Source organism: Cannabis sativa, chromosome 2 (genome assembly GCF_029168945.1).
Source record: "Cannabis sativa cultivar Pink pepper isolate KNU-18-1 chromosome 2, ASM2916894v1, whole genome shotgun sequence".
NCBI lineage: Eukaryota > Viridiplantae > Streptophyta > Magnoliopsida > Rosales > Cannabaceae > Cannabis > Cannabis sativa.
This window is the reverse complement of record NC_083602.1, coordinates 61,701,134-61,726,060: the sequence shown is the minus strand read 5'-3', so window position 1 is coordinate 61,726,060 and position 24,927 is coordinate 61,701,134. Positions and strand designations below refer to the sequence as shown.

The window sequence follows — 24,927 nt, the reverse complement described above, 5'->3', positions numbered from 1 at the left end:
AACTAGAGCTTAGGGTTGAATTATATGGATTAAAAAAGAATAAAATATTGGACAAAAAATCACACTAAGGGTCGGCCATAAAGGGACCATTATCTAGTTACAATTTTGCCACTTTATTTCAACCAGTTATTCTTCTTTCAATAATACCATATTTTCTAATTCAATCATATAAATGCCAAAACTATTTATTTAATAATTATAATTAATTATCAAATAAAATTACCATTTACATTATTTATTAATTAGACCATACAAAGTCTCTTAAATTAATAAATAGACCCCAAAACCTCTTTTTTTCACAATTAAGCCCTTGCTTAGTGAATATTCATAATAAGACATAGTCTAATTTTAGAATTAAAATTGATTAATTAAAATCAATTAACTGAGTCTGCAAGCAGTATTATCTCAACTAGTGAGGGGACCATGGGCCTATATAACCAAGCTTTCAATAAGTAGATCTAGAGTTCACCAAGTAAATTCTCTAACTTATTAATTTCGCCTTGCGCCATTATAGATTTGGAATTGAATAGCACTCTCAATTATATAGAACGATCTATATGTACCACGATATAGATTCGTTATGATTATCTATTATTACAATCCTAATAGTCAAAGATCCTCTATAGATGATCTACACTGAATAAGAACAAATTTACCGTTCTACCCTTCAATGTATTTTATCCATGAAACACTTAGCTGCCTATAAATGATACTTCAGTAAACTAATATAATTATTGAAATGAGGCCTCAATCATTTATCTCTATTCAACCAAGCCCGAAGGAAATCATCGTTTCATTTCTAAATACTTATAGAAGCTATAGATTCCATATCTATGATCAGCGCTCCCACTCAATTGAACCACCACGTTTTCAAGATTTAAATATCTACCAAAACCATTTGTTAGCTTCCATGAACACCTCAAAGAACATAAATAATACAATGCCCTAGAAAGGACATAACACTTATCCAAGGTGTAAGTATACCTTATCATTGATTATCATGTCAGTCTAAATCCAGTGAACTGCCAAATCATGAGAATCAAACTTTTGAACATAAAATCATGATTATATTCCACTGTCCTGACGACACTATAATCATGAACAAATATTTATATATTTATATATGTTCTGGACTTAATAGAATTTATACATTAAACATAATCATGAAATAAATTATGTGAACTATGCAACATAAAAGCGATTTTTGATCTTTTATTAATTAGTAAATCTGGTTATATTGAAATGGATTTTATTTAAGGCACAAAACCCAACAAGGCCTCTCTTACAAAATCAGAAGATACAACAAAGACCTTTGGAGATCAAACTACAAAGAAGGCAGAGACGACACCTAAAGCCACTTGAAGGTGCGCCCAAGACAGGGACAATATTGACCCCTATTTTGAGGAAATTAACTCAGGCGTTGGTCCGACCGAGGAACTCAGAGAACTTCCTCTCAACACATTGGACCCAACCAAGGTTGTCAAGATTAGAACAAACCTGACGGAGGTCTTAAGTGAGATTCTCATGGCTTACCTCAAGAGAAATCAAGACATCTTCTCTTGGTCGCATGAGGACATGATCGATATCGACCCCCAGGTCATCTGTCATGCCCTCAACATAGACAAAGTCAACTTCAAACCTGTACAACAGAAATGCAGGCTCCTTAACAAAAAGCGCTCCAAAGCTCTCAAGGAAGAAGTTGAAAGACTACGGGAGAAAAACTTCATTAGGGAAGCTTTCTACCCAATTTGGGTATCCAACCCTATTTTGGTGCCTAAACCTAATGAAAAGTGGAGGACCTGCGCCGCCTTTGCCAACCTCAACAAAGCATGCCCTAAAGATTGTTTCACAATACCAAGAATTGATCAACTAGTGGACACGATAGCCGGCCATGAAACCCTCACATTCGTGGATGCATATTCTAGTTACAACCAGATTAGTATGCACGCACCAGACAAAGAACAGATGAATTTCCAAACTGGCATCAAGCTTTATTGCTACAAAGAAATGCCCTTCAGACTCAAGAATGCAGGTGCAACTTATCAGAGACTAGTCAATTATATGTTCCATAACCAAATTGGGAACAATATAAAGGCCTACGTTGATGATATGCTGGTAAAGTTAAAAAGATCTGAAGACCACATCAAAGATCTAGAGGAGTGCTTTAATATACTATGGTAATATAAAATGATGATCAACCCTCTAAAATATGCCTTCGACGTCCAATCAAGAAAGTTTCTTGGATTCATTGTCAACTGAAGAGGTATTGAAGTGAATTCGAAAAATGTCAAGGCCTTACAAGACATGAAGTCACCGTCGTGAATAAAAGACATGCAAAGCCTCATAGGACAAATTGTCGCGCTTAGCAAGTTCGTCTCAAAGTCAGCAGACAAGCTTGTTTCCTTCTTTAATCTACTTAAAGGAAGCAACAAGGGATTTGAATAGACTGATGAATGCAAGCAAGCCTTCCAAGCTTTCAAACATCATCTAGCCAAGCCTCCTATCCTATCAAAGCTAATAGATGGTGAAGAAATATACGTCTACTTGGCAATCACCGAGCATGCAGCCAGTGCTGCTTTGGTGCGTGAAGATGAAGGAATATAAAACCCTGTCTACTACATCAGCAAGTGTCTCATTAGGGCCGAGTCAAGGTATCCCCCATTAAGAAGTTAGCCTACTGCTTGGTCTGTGCCTCCATAATACTAAGGCCACATTTCCAAGCTCGCACTGTGAAGGTGATTATTGACCAACCACTAAGGCAAGTTCTGATGAAACCAGAAGCATCAAGGCACCTACTCAAGTGGGCAGTTGAACTAGGTCAGTATTAGATCACCTACTAGCCTCGAACATCAATCAAAGGGCGGGCATTAGTAGACTTCATTACTGAATGCAAAGGCCTTGACAAAGATGATCCCATGGTATGTGAAGACCAGGTCCATACGCTTGAGACTGCAGCTTAGAGGGACACTGAACCTTAATAGAAATTATATGTAGAGGGCTCCTCCCACGAGCACGGTTCTAGTGCTGGACTCATCTTAGTGACTCTAAAATGATTTTGAACTTATAGTGCTATGGGGTTTGAGTTCATTGCAACCAACAATGAAGCATAGTATGAGGCACTCCTAGCATGACTACGGTTAGCACTAGCAATCAAAGTCGAATCACTAAAGATCTACAATGATTCACATCTAGTTGTTAATCAAATTCTTGGTGAGTTTCAAGCTCGAGGGTCAGACATGATTACATACTTGAGTAAAGCTAAAGATACTAGCCCAGTACAAGCACTACTCCATCAAACAAGTGTCGCGTGAGCAAAATGCCAATGCAGACTCACTAGCCAAGCTGGTTAGCACTACAGATTTTGACACTCTTAGTGTTGTTCCCGTTAAATACCTCCCCAAATGGAGTATTAATGAGGACTCAAAGCATATCCTAATGATTGACAACACTCCATCATGGATGATCTTGGTTACACAATATTTAAAACAAGGTATTCCTTCAACTGACCAGAACGAAGCTAAGAGACCAATGAGGAAAGTAGCTCGCTTCATCATCATGGATGAAGTAATGTACAGAGGAAGCTTCTAAATGCCACTTCTAAGGTGTGTCACGAAGGAAGAAGTTGGACTCCTCATGGTTGAGGTACATGAGGCCTTTTTGGCAACCATGCTAGGGGGCAAAGCCTCTCAAAGAAGATCTTGAGACAAGGGTACTTTTGGTCAACAATGACAGAAGACTCAATGGGCTATGTTAAAAAGTGTGACAAATGTTAAAGGTTCTCCAAAATACCCAGAGCTGTCACAAATGAACTCAAAAGTATGCAAACACCCTGGCCATTTACTGTCTAGGGAATCGACCTCATAGGCTCACTACCTAAGGGGAAAGGCAGAGTTCACTATGCCGTGGTAGCAGTCGACTACTTCACCAAGTGGGCCAAAGCAGAGCCCTTAGCCACCATCACACTATAGAAGAAAATGGAAAAGTTGAAGCAGTCATATTAAGGATACGCTAAAGAAGTTCTTAGAGCAAGCAAAAGGGAATTAGCCCGAACAACTGCCCGAAGTACTATGGGCATATTGCACTATAGAAGAAACAACAATAGGTAACACTCCCTTCGCTCTAACCGTATGGGTACAAAGCCATAATACACATAGAGCTCAAACCTCCAGCCCATCGAAGGCTTACATACGACAAGCAAAGCAATCATCAGCTGCTGGTCAAATCCCTAGATGGAATGGAATAGATAAGAGAAAGTTCTAAGCTTAGAAAGGTGGCGTATCACTAAAAGGTCGCAAAACACTACAACTCCAAGGTTAAAGATAGGAAATTTAAGCCTGGAGACATGGTGCTACGATGGGTATTCCTGAATATGAAAGACACAGTTGTAGGAGTACTCGGGCCTAATTTGGAAGGACCATATGTCAGGGTTGAAGCACTTGAACCCGAAAATTACAAGTTAAGACGTTATGACTACAACTTGAATCTAGTGTCAGTACTAAGGTATTGGAACAGGGTGCATCTACGATGGTAGTACCAATAAAAGCAACTGTCTCCAAAATAGCTCACTTCATAATGAGATTCACCTTACTTCGTGTAAGTGAATCAATCGCCCCTTGACTGATAGGATGATACAAAGTTGTCCTTAGGTTAAGAGGTCCATTGTTAAGGTATGGCTCCTATGCTAAAAGTCAAACAGGGAATTAGCTTAGTGAGGATCACTTAAACTAAGCTTGGATGAAGAAGAAATTATGCACCTACTACTTCAAAGTGTATTATTTCTTCTTTCAACTTAGCTCACAGTAATGTAATTGTATTTAATTTAATGAGAAAAAGCATAAGTAAATTTTTTTTGGTACTTCATTTAAATTAATCAATTACAACTCACAAACCTGGCGACGCTCTCTAAGTGCTGAGTAAAGCTGTGAGTTGGTCTTGAGATAATTTCAGTTGTTTTTTAAGTGAGTTAAACACTGCTACCCATGAATCCTTAGATAATTGGAGAGCGATACACATGTGACACCACTCAAGATTCATGATCAAGAAGCCCCAGGGAGATTTGGTATGGAAAGTGACCAATGAAGGCACTTCTTTGATCATTTGGGGGGCACATAGGTTATGTTATGGTATACGAGAGCCATTTGTTACATGAGCATTCAAAAAAAAAAAAATTGCACATTTGTGTAAGTACTCTCATGGTAATGATAATTTTAAGAAATTAGTGACGTTACTCCCAGGAGGCACCTCACCAACAGAAGGAGGGTTGTAGCCTTCAACTCCTGAAGCTTCTCTGACAACTAGTTCACTACCATTCATATTGAAGTCTATTTCTTCGAGATTTTTTGCATCAAATCGCTGCTCACATTGCCTGATGAAGTTTGGCACACCATCGTCTGGGAAACCTTCCTAGTTAAACGACTTGGCTCCACCATTTGCAGCCCAAGCCTTATAAATGGCATTAAAGCACAAGCCATTGTAGTAGATTACATCGAGAAGGGTCTGATCTTCAAGAGTAGTCACTTTTTTCTCCAAGACCTTGACCTGGTCTCTTAGATAATCAGTCATAATAGCCTGCTTCTTCAAAGCATCACGAGAAGAGTCTTCAAGATGAGAAGCTTTCTTCTGAGCAGCCACTAAGTTTTTCTTCAAAGTGCTTTCTCGAGTTTTGGCACCATTAGCCACTTCTCGAAGCTTGGTCATCTCATTCTCAAGAGAAGCAACTTTCTCCTTCAGAATAGTCACACGGTCTTCAGCAGCGATATCTTAGTCTTCTGCAACCCCATGCTTCTCAACAAGCTTCACCACCTTCTTGTGTTTGTTATCCATGGTGTAGGCATAACCAACACAAGCCTAAAGACAAAAGAAACAATTTCAGGTGATGATACAACAAAAGAAAGTTAAGCTAGAAGAAGACAAGACAAAGCACTTACTCTAAAGATATCGATAAAGCATCTTTGATAAATTATACACGGGGGCTTGGTGCTAACCAACGGCTGCAACAGAATGTTCTCAGCCCTATCACCAATCAAGGCCTCATTGTAATATCCTATTTTCTTGTAGGGTAATTAATTTTTTTTATATATACTTAGTTTATTTTGTTTGCTAATGGAGATATGTTGTTACTGATATTTCGCAACACCAAAAAGTACAATTTAACTGGAAAAAGAGAGAATAATTTGAGAGATGACAAATGCGAGTATTCAACCTAGAATGGCGAGTACTCGAATAGGAATGCGAGAGTAAACAACAAAGCTGGAAAAATAAATGAGACGGTGAATTATAGTGGTTCAGTCAGATTTCGTTCTGCTTAGTCCACTGTAGCAAGGGATTCGTAGGTGCATTTTCACGGTGGATCACCCCTTTATATACAAAGCAGGTGCCCAATCGGTTACATGAGGATCACATTTATTGTTAATCCATTATTTACACATTGAATTGCAATGACTAAACTCAAACAACGTTAACATTAATAAATGTATGACAGTTACTGAATTCATCAACGTATGCGTCTTTCGCATCTGCGAGTTGACCGTTCATGTACCGTCTGTTGAGCTCGCAGGATCGCACATACGTTTGGAACGTCTGCGTCCTTAAGTAATCGCCCGTTGTAGACGTCGCATATTGAAACTGGTAACATCTGGACATGCGAACTTATACTGGTCTGTTAGGGCTGTTGGGTCGCTGAGACCAAAACTACCTCATAGGGCATCGGTCTCCATACTCGTCGCGGAGGTATAGAGGGAGGCACTCGCACATGTTCTGACATATGCGAGTTGGGTCTACCCTGCATGATGAGGATTATGGTTATGCGGTGTGAATTGGGTCGCACCCGCAATATCTCGCTGGTTTTATCCTGGGCGAGGTCTAAACTTCGAGAAGTCTCTCACGGACATTTCAGCTTTCATTGGGAATCTGAATACACGTGTCCTTTTAAAGAGGAGTCTGGTCTCGAGTTTCTAGGTGAGAGAAATCTCACTATAACACATGCCCCTAGTTTCGCGACGTGACTAGAGCGGTCACTGAGGGAAACTATTGCTCGAGAGACAGGTGAAAGGTTGTCACGAGGAGGTGACCTTTTGGTTGTCCCATCGAGGGTTTCGAAAAATGACGGCTGTAATGATTAATTTTCATTATCTCTAGGATGCCACGTCACAAAACCCTTCGGTTTTCGTGTAGGCGTGGCCATAATTGGCCGTTAGATTGGGCGACCTTAGGCATTCTGACTGCCACGTGTCACGATCCCAATTAATAAGGGTTATGGGTATTTAAACGCTTTGATACGAATCAAATTTCCCATTTTTCCCTCTTTTCTCTTAACTTCCCTCCAGTGCATATACTTCAGACAAAATCCACTCCCAGATTTTCTGCCACTTTCCATAACATTTTCATTCTCAGAAGTGATCGAGAATAACCGCAGGAATCAAAACTAAAGGTTAGCTTCTAAATCACTGCATTTTCGCTTTCTGTTTTTGGAGATAATGTGCTTTGTTTTCTGGGTTAGGATGTTTTTGAAAACTTTTAGGAGTGTATGCTAGTGGGTATTTATGTGTTCTGGGTCCATGAAACTGGGTAACATTCATAGTGTAGGACCTGTAAACTGACATAACCGTATACAATTCATAGGCACTGATTCACGTCTCGAATGCTCGCGGACATTCGGATGAACAATTTGAATGTTCGCGGGTATTCGGTTGAACAGCTTGAATAATCGCATATTTCCAGGACTTATTTCCGCTTTAACTGTTGACTAGACTTTTTAGAATCTTTACATGCCGCGGGCTGAGTGGTGAGAGCATTAATTGCCATTCCAAATGGTGGGTGTGTCACAGTATTCTAATGGCTATATATGCGAATATATGTCCCTTGAGATACTGAGATACACCCAGCCATTTGTTGACGTGCGTTAATACTCGAATGATCGTGCTCTTTGGTTGGTAGGTTGTCTCGAAACGGTGGGTGTCTCGCAGTAACTTCAGGGTTATGCTCGAAAATGCATACTTCTTGAGTCACTGTGACACGCCCAGCCGTTTCTGGAGGTATACCGCACAACCAAGGATGCGTGAATTACTCGCCCAAAGATAGTTACATTTCTTCTCGCATGCTGATAGGAGGGTCAGTGTTCGCATGGAGCCTGACTTTCTTGTAGAATGCGACTTTTATACTCTACTGCGGGTGAGATCACTTACCTTTATTTTTTCACACATCCATCACGCTGAAAAGATCTTCTATCTTTCAGATGAGCGATCTATCGGACAGCCAGCAGCTCGGCTCAGGAGGTCGCGCTTTTGACGGGGAGTCGTCACAAGAGAGAGACAGTTTTCTCCCTACGGACATCTCCGAAATGGAGGCTGCGGAGATAGAGTTAGGTCCGATGTCTTCTGTGGACATCGAGAGGATGGTACAGGAGCTCGCTGAACCTGGGACAATCGATATCCGAGATAGCGAATCCACAGTGTCAGCACGCGACTACCTCATCCATACGAGACACGCTCCCGACATCGAGGTCGAGGAGGTGGAGGAGGAATGGACTACTCCGGTCCGCGAATCAGGTGAGGAAGAAGAGGAAGCGGAAGGGAGCGGGACGGACTCGGTCGACGACTCCCAATTGAACGAACCTTTCTCATGCGAAGACCTAGTCTCGAGAGTTGTCAAATCTGACTTCACTACCTTCGTCAGGTTGAATTTGTTGCGACTCGCGTTTCAAAGTCCCAAACCCTCTCAGAGAGCGCATCTTCCGTTCACCAACCCTGCGATCATCCCTACAGAGGACGTGGTCATCTCAATACCCATTCTTCGATGTGGTGTATCAGTCCCGTTTCATCCTTTCGTCGCAGCCATTCTCAGACGTTATGACGTATCGCCTTTTCAGCTAACACCCAACAGCTATCGCACTGTTCTAGCATTCTATGCGATGTACATGGAGTACGCCCATAGGGCTCCGTCAGTAGAGGAGTTTAGTTACTTCTATGACATAAAGAGCGTGGGTCTTCATAATGGCTTCTTTTGCTTTAGTAAATGGGCGACTTCTGAAATAAACAGTGTTGAGGGGATGGTCTCGAACATGGGCGACTGGAAGTCGAAATGGTTTTATGTTTTTAAGGTTCCTGGGATCAGGACCGACTTTAATCGCAGACCCAGTATGTCGCATATTTGTTGACTTAGATAAAATCTGTTACTTTGTTTTTCGAGATCTTTTGCTAACTCGTTTTTTTTTGTTGTCATCGCAGATAGACCAGCTCGACCAACGCTTGACGCGAATAAGAAGGGGGTAGCTGAAATTCTTGGGAGTCTTCCGGTACAAGATCGCGACTGGCGATTACTGTGTACGACTGCCAAATTGCGAGAACACAAACTGATCCCTGAGAACGCGAGTCTTCAACGGGAGCCAGTATATAAAGAACCATCTGAGAAACAGCAGGAGCGGATAGATAAACGTCTTTCTAAGCAAACTCCTCGACAAACTTCAGGTAATTCGTCCTTTTGCTATAAATTGACGGGTAGGATTGTGATTTTTACTTATCTGTTCTTTGTGCTTGTAGACATGACTTTCTTGAAGTCTGCCCCTGTCCTGAAGATCAAGCAAAAGGGTGGAACACCAGCGACTTCGCCGGTCGTTGCCCAGAAGAGGAAGAGCGATGTGATGACTTCGCTTGCTGCAGATTCCTCCAAGAAGTTGGCTAAGACTACTCAGGACAAGGGGAAGAAAGTCGTCATCGACTCTCCTGTTCGTGCTCGCGATTTTCTGGCCATGCAGGAAAAATTACTGGCTGAGATTCCTTACGAGGATCTTGCTTCTCGATCTACTGAACTGGCCGTGCAATCCATGGCTTTGTTCATGAAAGCCGCGGCTACTCCTTCGAAGGAAACTGATTCGCTGAAGAGGCAGAACGTCCATTTTCAAGAGAACATAAAGAAGCTGAAGCAGGAGGTGGCGAGGATGGAGGAGCTTAACAAGGCCAAGGAGAAGGAGCTCGAGGAAGTCAACAGGGCAAAAGAACAGGTGGAGCTCGAGCTCAAGAAGTCGCAGGACACGATCGCTGAGATGGCTCGCGACTTGGAGGCTGAGAAAGAGAGTGGGAAGAAACAGTACGATCAGGCTGTGTCTGACTACATTTACACTACTCTTTCCAAGGTCCCTGACTTCGACTTCTCACTGCTTGGAGCCGAAGCTGCAGAAATGGCTGAAGCCTTTCGCGCGATGTCTCCTACCCAGACTCAGGGTAACCTTCCTGATGAAACCGAGGGAGTACAGGCTGAAGAGGTCGAGAATGAAGTCGTGAGCAAGATTGCAGACGAGGCTGCTCCTGATGAGACTACTCCCATCGCTCCAGGCGTTTGATTATCTTCTATCTTATGTTGTTGTTTAATTTCACTCTTACTCTTTTTTTTTATATATATGCGGTACACGGGTACTCGCACTTCTGTACTTAGAGAATTTTATCTTACTTTTTGGACAAATTTCTATCCTCGCAGGGATAGCTTACATTTTAATATTTACGCAGTACACGGGTACTTGCGATTTTATATATATTTAACTTTGATCACAGCTTGGTGTGAATGCAATTATATGCGATTTTAATTACAGCTTGGTGTAATAAAGTAGGAAAAACTCGGTAAATCAAATTACTCGAAAAACTTAATAAGTGATTTTATTCAAGCAATCAGTAATACATGCGGGTACCATGCCCCTATACTTAGGAAGTATTTGGAACAAAAAATATCTAAGTATAAGTACTCGAATTATCATAACTGAATAACGCGAATATTACTGATAATAAAATTTCAAGCTCTCGCTATTCCATGCTCGTGGAATCGCGGTTCCATCGAGTGTTGCGAGTCGATAAGTGGCATCACCAATTTGATCTGCGATTTTGTATGGTCCTTCCCAATTGTCTCCAAAGACTCCGTGGGCTGGGACTTTGGTATTTGGCATTACTTTTCTAAGGACCAAGTCTCCTACTCGCAGAGGTTTTATCTTTACTTTCGAGTTAAAGTACCTTGCTGTTCGTTGTTGATAAGCCGCGTTTTGTAGTTGCGCTTTATCACGCTTTTCTTCTAAAAGATCAAGGCAAAACAACTGATTCTCGCTGTTCTGCGAGATATCGAAAGCATCTCTACGCAAGGATCCTGCCCCAACTTCTACTGGTAACATGGCCTCGCACCCATAAGAAAGTGAGAAGGGTGTTTCGCCAGTTGTAGATCGAGGGGTTGTATTGTAAGACCATAGGACTTGCGGTAATTCATCTGGCCATGCCCCTTTGCGGTTTTCTAATTTTCCCTTTATGGTGTGCTTAATTATTTTGTTGGATCGCTTCACCGCCCATTGCTCGCGGTAAGCGACTGCAGAAAAGGCTTTTTTAATTCCTAAATCATCGCATAGCTGTCGCATCTCTTTACAGTCAAACTGTTTCCCATTATCTGAAATGAGCTTGTGCGAAATGCCAAAACGACAGATGATGGAAGTGTAGACGAACTCGCGCAACTTCGTTGCTGTGATGGTCACGAGTGCTTTCGCTTCAGCCCACTTTGTGAAATAGTCAACCGCGACTACAGCATATTTGACTCCGCCTTTTCCCCTGGGTAACTCGCCAATTAAATCAATTCCCCATATTGCAAAGGGCCAGGGACTCGTGATAAAATGGAGGTTACTCGGGGGCTGGTGTGTGTAAGTGGCTATTCGCTGGCATCTATCACACCTTTTTGCAAATGCGAGGGCATCTTGTCGCAATGTTGGCCAGTAATACCCTTGCCGCATAATTTTTAAGGCAAGGGAATTACCTCCAGTATGATTGCCACAAATTCCCTCGTGTACTTCACGCAGTATGTAACCGCAATCTTCTCCACTGATACATTTGAGAAGTGGTTGACTAAAACTTCTGCGATACAAGCTCTGGTCATATATCACATAGCGGGCTGCTCGTTGTCGCAATTTCCTTGCTTCTATTTTATCATTAGGTAAGAGCCCCTTGTCAAGGTATGCGAGGATAGGGGTCATCCAGGTAACCTCCTGAACGTCATCGATCTCCGTGATTGTTTCTCGATCTATGGTTGGATGAGACAATACGTCTACCGGAATTACATCGAGTAATTCGGCTTCTCTAGTGGAGGCCAGTCGGGCCAAGGCGTCTGCATGGGCATTTTGAGTACGCGGTACTCGAGACACAACTACATGTTTGAATTTCTGCATGATTTCGCGAACGATGGCTAAGTATTTAACCAATCTTCCGCCTCTCGCTAGGTATTCTCCACTTACTTGACATACCACGATTTGAGAGTCGCTAAATGCTTGTAGGTATTCGACTTTCATCTCAAGAGCCAATTTCAGACCTGCGATTAAAGCCTCATACTCGGCTTCATTGTTAGATGCAGAGAATTCGAAACGTAGAGCAGCGTGTACCTTGAAATTATTGGGACTGATTAACAATATCCCATCCGCGTAACCTTCATTATTTGAGGCCCCATCGACATACAATGTCCATACCTCTTTGTCTATCATGGCGATGTCATTTCCACCCTCTACAACCGCTACCTCTGTGCTCGGGAACTCAAGTATAAAATCTGCTAGGGCTTGCCCCTTGATCGTGGTTCTTGGTTTATACTTGATGTCGAACTGACTCAACTCCATAGCCCACTTTAATAATCTCCCCGATGCCTCTGGCTTTGCCAAAACCTGTCTTAAGGGGAAGTTTGTCAAAACTTCAATGCTGTGAGCCTGGAAATAAGGTCGCAATTTTCTTGAGGATATTATCAAGGCAAAAGCTAGTTTCTCCATCTGAGGGTAACGCGTCTCGGCGTCCAATAATCGCTTACTGACGTAGTACACTGGGTGCTGACGTCCTTGGTCCTCGCGAACAAGTACTGAACTGATCGCATACTCGGAGACTGCTAAATAAATAGACAAGACCTCTCTGGGCAACGGTTTTGAAAGAATCGGAGGTTGCCCCAGATGCGTTTTTAACGCTTGAAAAGCCTTCTCGCATTTCTCATCCCATTGAAACCTCTTGTTACCCTTCAGGATCTGAAAAAACTCTTTACACTTGTCAGAGGATCTGGATATGAAGCGGTTTAAGGCCGCGACTTTACCTGTGAGGCTCTGAACCTCCTTTGGCTTAGTCGGAGACGGCATTTCTACCAACGCTCTAATCTTCGCAGGATTGGCTTCTATTCCTCGCTGATTCACCATAAAACCGAGGAATTTTCCGGAACCCACCCCAAAGACGCATTTTAAGGGGTTTAGACGCATCTTATATCGTCGCAATATGTCGAACATGGCCTGCAAATGCGTGATATGATCCTCCGCATGTTGCGACTTTACGAGCATATCGTCAACATATACCTCCATTGTCTTTCCAATCAAATCTGCGAACATCATATTCACTAGCCTTTGATAAGTCGCACTTGCGTTTATTAAACCAAAAGGCATGACCTTGTAACAGTATAATCCTCGATCAGTAATGAACGAGGTATGTTCTTGGTCTGGTTCGTACATCGGGATTTGATTGTATCCCGAGTATGCATCCATGAAGCTTAAAAGTGCGTGGCTCGCAAAGGGCATCGACAAGCTGGTCGATGCTAGGAAGAGGAAAGCTGTCTTTGGGACAGGCTTTGTTCAAATCTGTAAAGTCAACGCATGTACGCCATGAGCCATTGGGCTTTGGCACGAGTACCGGATTGGCTAACCAGTCGGGGTAAAATGACTCCCGTATAAAGCCGCAGGCAAGGAGGCGGTCAACTTCTTCTTTCAGCGCTTGGTACCTCGCGGGGTCCATTTTGCGGCGCTTTTGTCGGACACCTCGCACTTCAGGGTCAATGTTCAAGCGATGACACATGACCTGTGGAGATATCCCGACCATATCTGAATGTTTCCAGGCAAAGATATCAAGATTTTGTTTCAGAAAAGTTGTTAATTGTTCTCGCAACTGTATGTTTAATCTAGAACCAATTTTTAAAACCTTGTTATTATCTACAGGATCTATAGGTACCTCGATTGTATCTTCCGTGGCTTGGGCTGCGGCGGTGTGATCAAGGATTCTCGGATCCAAGTCCGGTTTGTCTATGTGCGGTACCTCCTCGATCCTGAGGATCTCCTGGCGAGGTGGTGGTGCGTCCAAAAGGTGGATAACATTCACTGTCCTTTTTTCCGCGAGCTTGACAGCTGCATTGTAACATTCTCGAGAGTCAGATTGGACTCCCCTCACTGATCCTACTCCAGAGGGAGTAGGGAACTTCATTGTTAGATGATAGATCGAAGTTACGATCTTCATCTCCTTCAGAATTGGCCGTCCAATTACGGCGTTATATGCTGAGTATTGATCAATTACTGCGAAGTCGGCCATCGACTTGGCAGTTATTGGGGCGGTTCCCAAAGTGATTGGGAGTTTGATCATCCCTTTGATAGCTATGACATCTCCCGTGAAACCGTAGATGCTCGATGTCATTGGCCGCAAATCTTTTTCTTGTAGCCCCATTTGCTTGAAGGCTTGGAAGTTCAGTAAATTCACTGAACTTCCATTGTCGACCAATATGCGATGGACATTGTCTCCACCTATATTGGCGACTATCACAAGTGCGTCAGAATGCGGGTGGTGGACCCATCTCGCATCGCTCTCCATAAAGACAATGTCCTCACATTCTCTCTTGAAGAGCTTCTCTGGCCGTTCACCAAGATTGTTCACATTGGTAAGCGGCTTCTCTTTGGCTTCTCTGGCATATCGTTCTTGTGATTTGCGAGAGTCGCCTGTGATGTGTGGTCCTCCGATTATAGTCAGGATATTGCGAGGTGCTCTGGAGCCACTCGCATTCTGGTTTTCTTCCTTGTCATTCGCTCGGGAGTGACTTTCCTCCCTCCTTTTATACTTGTCGAATTTTCCCCTTCTGATCAATTCTTCAATTTCGTCCTGCAAGACCCAACACTCAAGGGTAGTGTGGCCGATATCCTTGTGGTACTTACGTAACTTTGGGGTCTCTTCGGTCGCGATTTCCCCGATGGGGGCGGCTTGAAGACGCCGTTCCTTTCCTCAACCGCATAGATGTGGTCTCGAGGTACGGCAAGAAGTTCTAAGTATAATTGACGAAGCGAGGTCCTCCTTTTCTTTGGGCGAGGACTCCTTTTTGGAGGCGACTTGGCCAACTTCGGGCTCCGCGGTTTGCGTGGGCTGCGTCTTCTGGGGCTTCGGCCCCTGGAATTCTTTCCTCGCGGACTGCGGGACCGCGACCGCAGTATGGGTGATCGCCGCTTGTTCTTGCCCTTCTCCAATTCCGCCAAGGAGTTCTCGATTCTCTTATGAGGTTCGGCCATGGCGAAGAATTCTACCAAGGATTCTGGCCTTCGGGCCTGTAGCTCTTTCCAAAAGTCGGTTCTTGGCAAGACACCTATTATTAACATACAAACAAGCGAAGACTCGGGGGCCTTCTCAACTTTTGTTACTTCAGCGTTAAAACGCTTGAAATAATTCTGCAAAGACTCACCAGGTTCTTGCTTGATGTTCGCCAAAGTCGTATAGGGTGGCCTATACGTCATCGTGGCCTGGAAATGTGTGAGGAATAGATCGACGAAGTTCTCCCATGTCGATATCGATGCCTCTGGTAATTGGGTGAACCAATCATGGGCATTCTCCTCGAGTGTGGCCGCGAGAATGCGACACTTCGCGAGTTGCGGCACCTGGTCCACTTCCATTATGGTGTTAAACTTTTCTAGGTAGTCTAACGGGTTAGAAGTACCTTTATATTTGAGGGATTCGGATAAACGGAACCCCTTTGGAAGTTGGGCCTGCCGCACTTCTGCGGTAAAGGGCAAGGTGCCGTGCAGCTTGTATATGGGCTTACGCTGCTGCTCGAGCATCTTCAAAGCTTGCAGAAGCATACTTTGGTCGATTCCTCCTGTCGCAGGAGGCGGAGTTGCTATAACAGTGGGGCTTGCAGCCACTGCGGCAAGGTTCGAAGGGATATTAATCCCAGTGGTCGCGATCGGCGCGATGGGCGGGTTGTTAACTGTGTTGACACCCTGATCGCCCGTATGGGGATCATGGAGCGTCTCCGTGTTATGCGGGCCGCGGGAGCGCGCCCTAAAGACTGCATTGAGATGATCACGCAGATCACCCCTGCACGCGGTAGCGTCCTCCTTGCTGTGTTTGCACAGAGCCAGACCTCGTATACCTGCTTGGAGTACGGTCATGCGAGGATGAAGAGGCTGACTCTGCGTCGTTATCCCGAGGGTGACGACTGCGAGGGTTGCGGCGCTCAGGATCCTCGTCGGTTTGTGCGCTCTGGTTAGGCAACCTTGCGTATTGGTCTCTTGACGTCGGGTGATTCAAGTCCAAGACTTCAGGATCAGTTCGTCGTTCCCTGCGTGCATGGTTAGTTTGACGTCGAGAAACCGTTACCTGAGGGTTTTCGTTACGAACGGCAGGGACCCGAGGAGGGCGTCGAGCTCGGCTCTGTCCATCCACCTCGGCTTGTAGTGCTCGCAGCTGATCCTGGATTGCGGCGTATTGATCAGTCGTGAGCTGGACCACTCCTTCGGACACGACCGCCGGGGTGACAGGGGGAAAGTGCATGGTTGCTGGTGGTGTGGACGTGCCTCCAACTTGAGGACCAGTCGTTTCTGGAAATAGGTTGAGTGGTCTGATGTTGCTCCTCCCTACCCCGCCGTTGATGACGTCTACAGGTGGCACTCCGGTTCCAGGCAATGGTACGCTCATCGTTCCAATGTTGATGGATTCATTGTTAGCTCCGTTAGCGTGATTTCCAGCCATGTTGAGTGATGTTCTTTGAAGCGAATAGAATCTTACAGTCGGGTTCCCACAGACGGCGCCAAATGTTGTTACTGATATTTCGCAACACCAAAAAGTACAATTTAACTGGAAAAAGAGAGAATAATTTGAGAGATGACAAATGCGAGTATTCAACCTAGAATGGCGAGTACTCGAATAGGAATGCGAGAGTAAACAACAAAGCTGGAAAAATAAATGAGACGGTGAATTATAGTGGTTCAGTCAGATTTCGTTCTGCTTAGTCCACTGTAGCAAGGGATTCGTAGGTGCATTTTCACGGTGGATCACCCCTTTATATACAAAGCAGGTGCCCAATCGGTTACATGAGGATCACATTTATTGTTAATCCATTATTTACACATTGAATTGCAATGACTAAACTCAAACAACGTTAACATTAATAAATGTATGACAGTTACTGAATTCATCAACGTATGCGTCTTTCGCATCTGCGAGTTGACCGTTCATGTACCGTCTGTTGAGCTCGCAGGATCGCACATACGTTTGGAACGTCTGCGTCCTTAAGTAATCGCCCGTTGTAGACGTCGCATATTGAAACTGGTAACATCTGGACATGCGAACTTATACTGGTCTGTTAGGGCTGTTGGGTCGCTGAGACCAAAACTACCTCATAGGGCATCGGTCTCCATACTCGTCGCGGAGGTATAGAGGGAGGCACTCGCACATGTTCTGACATATGCGAGTTGGGTCTACCCTGCATGATGAGGATTATGGTTATGCGGTGTGAATTGGGTCGCACCCGCAATATCTCGCTGGTTTTATCCTGGGCGAGGTCTAAACTTCGAGAAGTCTCTCACGGACATTTCAGCTTTCATTGGGAATCTGAATACACGTGTCCTTTTAAAGAGGAGTCTGGTCTCGAGTTTCTAGGTGAGAGAAATCTCACTATAACACATGCCCCTAGTTTCGCGACGTGACTAGAGCGGTCACTGAGGGAAACTATTGCTCGAGAGACAGGTGAAAGGTTGTCACGAGGAGGTGACCTTTTGGTTGTCCCATCGAGGGTTTCGAAAAATGACGGCTGTAATGATTAATTTTCATTATCTCTAGGATGCCACGTCACAAAACCCTTCGGTTTTCGTGTAGGCGTGGCCATAATTGGCCGTTAGATTGGGCGACCTTAGGCATTCTGACTGCCACGTGTCACGATCCCAATTAATAAGGGTTATGGGTATTTAAACGCTTTGATACGAATCAAATTTCCCATTTTTCCCTCTTTTCTCTTAACTTCCCTCCAGTGCATATACTTCAGACAAAATCCACTCCCAGATTTTCTGCCACTTTCCATAACATTTTCATTCTCAGAAGTGATCGAGAATAACCGCAGGAATCAAAACTAAAGGTTAGCTTCTAAATCACTGCATTTTCGCTTTCTGTTTTTGGAGATAATGTGCTTTGTTTTCTGGGTTAGGATGTTTTTGAAAACTTTTAGGAGTGTATGCTAGTGGGTATTTATGTGTTCTGGGTCTATGAAACTGGGTAACATTCATAGTGTAGGACCTGTAAACTGACATAACCGTATACAATTCATAGGCACTGATTCACGTCTCGAATGCTCGCGGACATTCGGATGAACAATTTGATTGTTCGCGGGTATTCGGTTGAACAGCTTGAATAATCGCATATTTCCAGGACTTATTTCCGCTTTAACTGTTGACTAGACTTTTTAGAATCTTTACATGCCGCGGGCTGAGTGGTGAGAGCATTAATTGCCATTCCAAATGGTGGGTGTGTCACAGTATTCTAATGGCTATATATGCGAATATATGTCCCTTGAGATACTGAGATACACCCAGCCATTTGTTGACGTGCGTTAATACTCGAATGATCGTGCTCTTTGGTTGGTAGGTTGTCTCGAAACGGTGGGTGTCTCGCAGTAACTTCAGGGTTATGCTCGAAAATGCATACTTCTTGAGTCACTGTGACACGCCCAGCCGTTTCTGGAGGTATACCGCACAACCAAGGATGCGTGAATTACTCGCCCAAAGATAGTTACATTTCTTCTCGCATGCTGATAGGAGGGTCAGTGTTCGCATGGAGCCTGACTTTCTTGAGTAGTCACTTTTTTCTCCAAGACCTTGACCTGGTCTCTTAGATAATCAGTCATAATAGCCTGCTTCTTCAAAGCATCACGAGAAGAGTCTTCAAGATGAGAAGCTTTCTTCTGAGCAGCCACTAAGTTTTTCTTCAAAGTGCTTTCTCGAGTTTTGGCACCATTAGCCACTTCTCGAAGCTTGGTCATCTCATTCTCAAGAGAAGCAACTTTCTCCTTCAGAATAGTCACACGGTCTTCAGCAGCGATATCTTAGTCTTCTGCAACCCCATGCTTCTCAACAAGCTTCACCACCTTCTTGTGTTTGTTATCCATGGTGTAGGCATAACCAACACAAGCCTAAAGACAAAAGAAACAATTTCAGGTGATGATACAACAAAAGAAAGTTAAGCTAGAAGAAGACAAGACAAAGCACTTACTCTAAAGATATCGATAAAGCATCTTTGATAAATTATACACGGGGGCTTGGTGCTAACCAACGGCTGCAACAGAATGTTCTCAGCCCTATCACCAATCAAGGCCTCATTGTAATATCCTATTTTCTTGTAGGGTAATTAATTTTTTTTTTATATACTTAGTTTATTTTGTTTGCTAATGGAGATAATTTATCATCTTGAATATTTATGAGTTTAGTGTAGTATGAGATTTCTTTTTAGTGACAATAAAATTTCTTTTATTTTGAGGCTGTGTACGTATAATGTTAGATAAATAATTAAACTATATTGGAGATAATTTAATATTTAATTATTTGTGAATAGTATTATATGTATATTAATAATATTATATGGGTAAACATATTGTAGCATATTATTTAGTTTATTATTTTTTTTTTAATGTTATTATTATTATTATAGATTATGGTTGTTGCCCTGATTTTGTCCAAAATACGTGGACCAACCGGATGATGACACGTAGACTGAAGGGGGTTTAATGTTAAGATAATTCTGCTAAGTCTCTTTAGCCAAAGGGATCAGCCTTAGACGTGTCTCCCGGAGAAGACGTGTGAGTCTCACATGCTCCCGGAGAGCAAAGCTACGACAAAGCCTCTCCGGGAGGTGTCAGATCCTATCTGAACAGTCACCTCGCATTTAATGACGCATGGGAGAAGGCGTATTGAAACTGCCATATGTCTTAAAGTCTGACGGCGTAACCCCCTTTCTGCAGCTACTACGCTATGATTAGTAAGCCTAGTGACGACTACTTTATGAGGAATCACATCAGTCAAGAAGGATAAAGGACTACGTCCACTAAACCCCTACAAAGCCTAGGGATTAGACCATGCATTTCCTATGATGTATCCATCGGGAATGTGTGCCTTTACTGAGAATTGCTAAAAGACATGTACCTCAATTCTAGGGATCACCCCACAAAAACACTATAAATACCCCCCAAACTCATTAAAGCAGGGGTCGAGAATTCTGGGTTTCATAAGAACTAGAGAGGAAAAACCACCAAGAACATTCTATGTAATAAATACTATCATAAATATACAGACTCGTGGACTAAGGCTCATTAGTGCCCCAACCACGTAAAAATCTCTCTCATTAATTCCTTATAGCTTTCTTAATTATTATTATATTGGTTGCCGAAAACCTCGATCAATATTTTTTTTTTTTGATGAATCAGGAATTGTATTAGCTCAAAAACAATTGATTACACCCAAATAGCACCCAATAAAGGGCCTAAAATAAAGAACAACTATACATTGATAATATATTTACAGACTTTGGAACCATTGTGTATCTCTCTTTGAAACTTTTTTTGGCCAAAACATCTCAATTCTAAGTTTCAAATTAGCTTTTAACTCCTTGAGTAGGGCTGGGATTAATTGCTCCTCTTTGGTCCATAAAACCTTGTTTCTGAGCTGCCATATGCTGTAAACCAGACCGGCTACAGCAGTTGTGTACACTAGCAGCTTGGACTTTGACTCCTTTGATCTTCCTAGCCATTTGATGATGTTAGTGAGACCTGTGTGTATTGTTCTCCAACCCAGCCACCTCTTGATTTCCTGTAAACATTCCTTAGTTCTCAGACAATCAAAGAAAAGGTGCTCTGGAGTTTCAGCCTTGTCACAGCAAAGCAAGCAAATTGGATCGGTGATGATCTTCATTTTGCATAATCGGTCTCTGGTCTTGAGTCTTTGGTGCATTGCAAGCCAGAGAATAAAACAATATTTTGGAGCATTAAAACGGCTCCTAACTTGCCTTGTCCATTGAAGTTTAGATGGGGTTTGTACCAAAATCTTGTACCCTGCAGAGATGTTGTATTGTTGTAGTACAATGGACTGATTATTTGCTTTGAATTGGTCCTTGAGCCTCACTAAACACCTCCAATACCAGCTGGTTTGGCTTGGTGTTTCATAGGCCCACCAATCACCATCATGAAGGTAAACACTATTGATCCATCTCATCCAGAAGCTGTCTTCTTTGTTAGCAATCGCCCAAATATACTTCCCCATTGCCGCTTTATTCCAAGCACCAATATTCTTGAAACCTATGCCCCCAGCAGCTTTTGGTTGACATATAAAGTCCCAAGAAATTGCACCTGGCCCATAATACTCAGCTTTGGCATTCCATAGGAAGTTCCTGCAAATTGCTTCAATATTGGACACAACTTTTTTAGGCAAAATTAGTACTTGACACCAATAAGAGTGAATGGCCATCAATACTGAGTTGATGAGAACCACTCTCCCCGCAAAGGAGAGGTTTCTAGAACTCCACATTTTGATTCTTGCTGTCATTTTCTCAGCCAGGATCTCACAGTCTTTCCCTGATATTTTTTTTGCACCAATTGGAACTCCCAAGTAAGTGAAAGGCAAGGATTGATGCTGGAAGCCAGATATAGACATAATTCTCCTAACTTGATCATCAGGCATATTACTTGTGTACATGGCCGATTTTGTAGCATTTAGATTCAATCCAGATGTCTCAGAGAAAAGCTTAAGGCCCTGTAGTAAGTAATAAACACTCTTGGCATCCCCATTGCAGAAGAGTAACACATCATCTGCAAATGCAAGATGATTTAGTGAGATGGCTGCACATCTATCATGATAGTGGAAGTCTGCTTTGTCTCCTATTCTCCCCATTATTCGAGTAAGGTATTCCATTCCCAACACGAATAAAAGAGGAGACATTGGATCCCCCTGCCTAAGGCCTCTTTTTGACTCAAAATATCCATGCAAAGTACCATTAAACATCAGAGAAAATCGAGGGGTTCTCACACAATTCATGACCAGATTAATGAACTTAGATGGAAATAAGAGGCCCTGCAACATTTCCTCAATGAAATCCCATTCTATAGTGTCATAAGCCTTCTGCAGATCTAACTTGATAATACGAGAAGGCTTATTATTCTTCCTCCCATAGTGTCTCAGCAAATCCTGGAAAATCATTATTATGTCCTATGAATCTCCCTTTAATAAAGCCTCCTTGATTCAAGGAAACTAAATTAGGGAGAATGAGTTTGATTCTAGAGCACAAAAGCTTTGTTGCAATCTTATAAATCACATTGCAACAAGCTATTGGTCTAAAATCTTTAACTGTGTTAAGACATTTCATTTTAGGCACTAATGTCAAGATTGTAGCATTAATCTCTTTAAGGAGATTACCTGATTCCAGAAAGGATGTCACTACCTGAAAAATGTCATCTCCCACTATCTCCCAACAATCTTGAAAAAAAGAAACTCGAATAACCATCCGGGCCTAGAGCTTTGTTCCCAGGAATGTCAAATAGTGCACCTTTAACCTCATCTTTAGTAAATTGCATCATCAGGTTCTCAGCTTGCTGTGTGGACAAAACCGCTCCTCTGCTCACAAGCTTCTTTAGCACTGGTCTTCTGTTAGTCAAGCTTGTTCCCAGCAGTTCCTTATAGTAATCAACAAAGGCTGCTGAGATCAGATTTGGATCAGTGATTCTAGTGCCATGCTTGCTTTCTATGGAGAAAATCTGATTTTGTCTTGCTCTTTGCTTAATACTTGCATGAAAAATTGCAGTATTTAAATCACCATTTTGTATCCAAGTGACCTTAGCCTTCTGCTGTAAAAAAGCTGTATAGTTCTGCTGCACTTGAATTAACTTAGCTCTAGCAGCTATTTCTCCATCAATCTTCACAACATCAAGAGGGTCTTGCTGTAGTTGTTGTTGCACACTTTCTAATTCACCGTTAGCTCTCTGTACAGCCGTATGCATATTAGAAAAACCAGCTTTGTTAATCTCTTTTAGGACCGGTTTAAGAGATTTAAGTTTAGAGACCACCTGGTACATCTTTGTAACACCCTAACTAACATAGGCGTATTACGTGATTTTTAAACATGCTGTGCAGCTCGTTGCTAATCAACGAGGTTTATGGAAAAACGTGATTAATTAAAATTTTTGCTTTTTAATTAAACTTAGAAAATAATATTACAAAAGACTCGGGATCCCGATTACAAAATTATTTACAAAAAGTTTCAACTGTTTATACAAAATAATGTCGCCTAGCGACCAGCTACAAAATCAGCCTCGCTGTCCCGATGATCGTACGCTCCAGGCCTAACCGCCCCGACATGTACAATCTTCACAAGCTCGCTCACGGTCCATCAGCTCTAGCCTTGCCTTTACCTACACATAAACGTAGAACTGTGAGTCGACAGACTCAGTAAGAAAAGCATAATAATACTCATACATAATCCCGGTCATGATCAGACGCCCATACCCCTGATCATAACCCTAACTGCCGTGTCCAACACGATACTGAGTCCCGCTACTACCGTGTCCAACACAGTACTGAGCCACTACTGCCATGTCCAACATGGTACTGAGTTCTGAACGTTCATAGGGACGGTACTATTGACACGTAACAACCTGATCGGTCGAACCGGTCATACTCCGGCTGCTGGTCATACTTCAGCCTGTACCGACGTGTTACTATATCCTCCTGATCGGTCGAACCGGTCATACTCCGGCTGCTAATCATACTCCAGCCTGTACCGACGGGATACGTCAATAGTACGGAACCACCAACCAAGTGTCAGCCTGATCGGTCGAACCGGTCATACTCCGGCTGCTGGTCATACTCCAGCCTGTACCGACGTGACAGGGTTGGATGGTTCGAAGCCAACATACATAACTAATGTAATCTAACAGGCTTCGAACATGCACGCTAAACATGTATTCTACATATGCATACTGTTATACTAATCTTACCTGGATTCCGAATTTAGGTGTGCCGGTCAACCTGACTGGAACTTTAGCTGAGCGGCGGATTACAGGCTCCTAAACCATAAAAATCACAACACTATAAGTGACACGCTAAATCACTTCCCGGGGACTTAAACTAGGAACTAAAAGTTTCCCTATCGATAAAAAGCATGGCAATACCCCCTAAAACATAAAAACGAGGAAAACTAGGGTTTCTGAAAATTCCCCAACCGGTAGACCGGTTGCCCAACCGGAATTCCGGTTCTGGAAAATTCAGGACCCCCATCCGGAATTCCGGATGCACAACCGGAATTCCGGTTCCTCGCAGGCAGCAACAATCAAATTTTCATATCTTGCTCAAATCAACTCCAAATTACCTCAAACTTTCCAGACCTATTCCATATAACCCCTAGAACATTTCTAAGGCATCAAAACCACCCAGATTGCACAAATTCAAAAATCACCATTAGAGCTCAAGCTTTGAGTTCTAAACTCAAACTTGAGCAAACTTAGCTAGCATGCAATCAAATCCATCTAAACTTACATAAACAAGCTTAGAATAACCTCTGGAAACACAAACAAACTTCCACAACATCACAGCAACAAAACATAACCATTTCCTTCAAAAATCACATATTTTACATAGAAAAACCAAAGCTTTACTCAACTTAACTATCATGCTTCAAAACAACTTAAATAACCCTAATCTAACAAGCTTTAAACCTATGAAATTAAGAACAAATTCACAGCAGCAACAACAACTAACAATCATGCATGCATCAACTATTTCATCATAAATTCACCATATTTTTAAAGAAACAAAGAAGAGGAGCTAACCTAGCTTGAAGACTGCTTAGATTGGAAGAGAAATAGCTTGAAGATCAAAGGAAAAATTCAACTTCTTGC

At 42.8% G+C, this 24,927-nt stretch overlaps 2 protein-coding genes across 2 annotated transcripts; one reads left to right on the top strand and one right to left on the bottom strand.

The window, feature by feature from the left end:
- The first annotated feature begins 9,223 nt into the window (after window positions 1-9,223).
- Window positions 9,224-10,336, top strand: LOC133034428 (uncharacterized). Its single transcript, XM_061109513.1, has 2 exons — window positions 9,224-9,464; window positions 9,537-10,336. Exon 2 carries the CDS (start codon window positions 9,539-9,541, stop codon window positions 10,334-10,336), a length of 798 nt encoding a protein of 265 aa, XP_060965496.1. The 5' UTR covers window positions 9,224-9,464; window positions 9,537-9,538.
- A 12,149-nt stretch (window positions 10,337-22,485) lies between these two features.
- Window positions 22,486-23,106, bottom strand: LOC133034427 (uncharacterized). The gene has a single exon (XM_061109512.1). It carries the CDS (start codon window positions 23,104-23,106, stop codon window positions 22,486-22,488), a length of 621 nt encoding a protein of 206 aa, XP_060965495.1.
- Between the last annotated feature and the right edge of the window lie 1,821 nt (window positions 23,107-24,927).

Coding starts and splice junctions, on each gene's coding strand:
- LOC133034428 (XM_061109513.1), top strand. CDS start 9,539: ATGACTTTCTTGAAGTCTGCCCCTGTCCTGAAGATCAAGCAAAAGGGT.
- LOC133034427 (XM_061109512.1), bottom strand. CDS start 23,106: ATGTACCAGGTGGTCTCTAAACTTAAATCTCTTAAACCGGTCCTAAAA.